Source organism: Littorina saxatilis, linkage group LG15 (genome assembly GCF_037325665.1).
Source record: "Littorina saxatilis isolate snail1 linkage group LG15, US_GU_Lsax_2.0, whole genome shotgun sequence".
In the NCBI taxonomy this organism is placed as follows: domain Eukaryota; kingdom Metazoa; phylum Mollusca; class Gastropoda; order Littorinimorpha; family Littorinidae; genus Littorina; species Littorina saxatilis.
The window spans coordinates 49,262,557-49,265,056 of record NC_090259.1 but is presented as its reverse complement, the minus strand read 5'-3'; the positions used below and the strand labels follow the sequence as shown (position 1 = coordinate 49,265,056).

Genomic DNA, 2,500 nt, shown 5'->3' with positions numbered 1-2,500 from the left:
TTAGTACCAAACACTTTTTTTTTACAGCAAATTCAAATACACATAAGCTTACACACACGCATGAATAAGAGCACACACACCTAAAATCTCTCTCTCTCTCTCTCTCTCTTTTGAAGTGAATATCCACCTCACTGACTTCATCCATTCCAAACTCATAACAACACCTGAAGCACCAGTTACTTCCCCTTACTGACAAATGATACAGCTCATTTCCCCGATATGTCAAGCGTGACAGCCACAAAGTCACACTGAAAACTGCTATCCAACCACGCTTCACAGACTGAAGGAGCTGACAAATCACATCACTGTTTCTGAGGCTACCAGCAAGAGTCGTTCAAATCAGAATTCAGAATGCAGACCATTGAGCCAATGAAGTGGCAGAAGCTAGAACTGTTGTTGTCAGTCGACCAATCAGAGGTCAGAGTGCAGATCATTCAGCCAATCAAGTGGCAGAAGCTACAGCTGTTGTTGTGGGCTGACCAATCAGGTGTTGAAGATGCGGGGGTAGAGATGGCCGACGGTGTGGATGTTGGAGTTGAGCACTGCGCGTAAAACCTGAGTGTGGTGCACTTCACACTCTGAAACACACACAACCACTCAATAAATTAGAGTGTGAAGCTGGCAACAAACCATTAATCCAAAATTATACGGAACACATCTCTCTCTCTCTACCCCCTCCTCCCCCTCCCTCCCTCCCTCTCTCTCTCTCTCTTCCCCCTCCCCCTCTCTCTCTCTCTTCCCCCCTCTCTCTCTCTCTCTCTCTCTCTCTCTCTCTCTCTCTCTCTCTCTCTCTCTCTCTCTCTCTCTCTCTCTCTCTCTCTCTCTCTCTCTCTCTCTGTCTCTCTCTGTCTCTCTCTCTCTCTATCTCTCTCTCTCTCTCTCTCTCTCTCTCTCTCTCTCTCTCTCTCTCTCTCTCTCTCTCTCTCTGACACAGGCAAATCCTCCTAGTACTCACTTCTCCCTTCCACTTGGTCTTTGCTCAAAGCTGGGGGGTTCTCCTGCAACAAACACAGCGAATGAAGCTGTCATTTCAAATACTTGAAAAATTAAAATTAAACAAGTCTCAAACAACAAAAGTGAAAATGTTTTTTAGTCAGGTATGACACTCCCGCATGCAAACTCACACAAACATCAGGGATGCCCTACCCGGAGAGTCCCTGGACCCCCAATTATTATTTGCGGAGGGTCCACGTACCCCTGTCAAACCTGTCAAACCTGTCAAACCTGTCATACATGTCAAACCTGTCATACCTGTCATACATGTCAAACCTGTCAAACCTGTCATATCTGTCAAACCTGTCAAACATGTCATACCTGTCAAACCTGTCATATCTGTCAAACCTGTCATACCTGTCATATCTGTCAAACCTGTCAAACCTGTCATATCTGTCAAACCTGTCAAACCTGTCAAACCTGTCATATCTGTCAAACCTGTCAAACCTGTCATATCTGTCAAACCTGTCAAACCTGTCATACCTGCCAAACCTGTCAAACCTGTCATATCTGTCAAACCTGTCAGACCTGTCAAACCTGTCAAACCTGTCATATCTGTCATATTTTCTGTCTTCGAAATCCAGCCAAGTGTATGTTCTGATCAATTATGTTTTGAAACTAGCAGACAATTACGGTTGGGTAATCCGCACCCATGGTACACCATGATAATGCAAATTGGTTGTTAGAACTCTTAAACAGTGTCAAAATATACACTAAATTGCCATTGGATGTTTCAAAAAGTCACTAAAAAAAATGACATCATGATGTAAAACATGACCTCCTGCTGTTTTCAGGTTAAATGCGTCGCAAGACCTACTTCAAAAATGTCTGGCACATTTGTTCAGCTTCTAGTCCATTTGGTACGCTGCGACACAGAGTTTGAAAGCCCTGAACACACACTGACACTATCCACACTCTTGCTGCCACCACTCTTCATGCAGACTCTCACCTTCATGTATCTCCACACTGACAGCAGCAGGAGGTAGCCTTCGTAGGGTGTGATGAAGGGGAACAACTCTCCCACACTGGACAGGGGGGCTGGTAAAAGTTGGCCCTGCAATGCAGCACATGTAAGACATTGTTGTCAAGATAGCGCCAACCAATGCTTATCTGGTGACTCAGGCAAGCCAAAGATGCAAATTATTATCAAGAACACAGGATGCGGCTGAAAATGCCAGACTCAAGTAAAATAACATTCTTTGCAAACCACCGCTTCATCCCACCACCCCCCCCCCCCCCCCCCCCCCAGCCCCCAACAAAGCTTACAGCTGCATGACAAGTTGATGTGTGGCCGAAAGGTTCCATTTTTTTCCACAGACATGCTTCAGGCGCCGACTGCTACTGTATTATATCGTGTCTTGCACAGCTCTCTCCTTTTCCTTTCATTTTCCTTCATTGGCCCATTGCTGCCTTCATTGGCCCATTGCTGCCTTCATTGGCCCATTGCTGCCTTCATTGGCCCATTGCTGCCTTCATTGGCCCATTGCTGCCTTCATTGGCCCATTGC

The 2,500-nt window shown here is 45.8% G+C and overlaps 1 protein-coding gene across 1 annotated transcript in view; it reads right to left on the bottom strand.

Moving 5' to 3' along the window:
- The window catches only part of LOC138949538 (integrator complex subunit 5-like), an 89,007-nt gene that overhangs the window by 249 nt on the left and 86,258 nt on the right, over positions 1-2,500 (bottom strand). The window contains exons 20-22 of the mRNA XM_070321389.1: positions 1,943-2,047; positions 956-998; positions 1-578 (exon numbers count right to left, since the gene is read on the bottom strand). The exon at positions 1-578 is cut by the window's left edge and continues 249 nt beyond it. Of these exons, the coding sequence (XP_070177490.1) occupies positions 484-578; positions 956-998; positions 1,943-2,047 (243 nt within the window). The 3' untranslated portion in view covers positions 1-483. The remainder of the gene's footprint in view (positions 579-955; positions 999-1,942; positions 2,048-2,500) is intronic.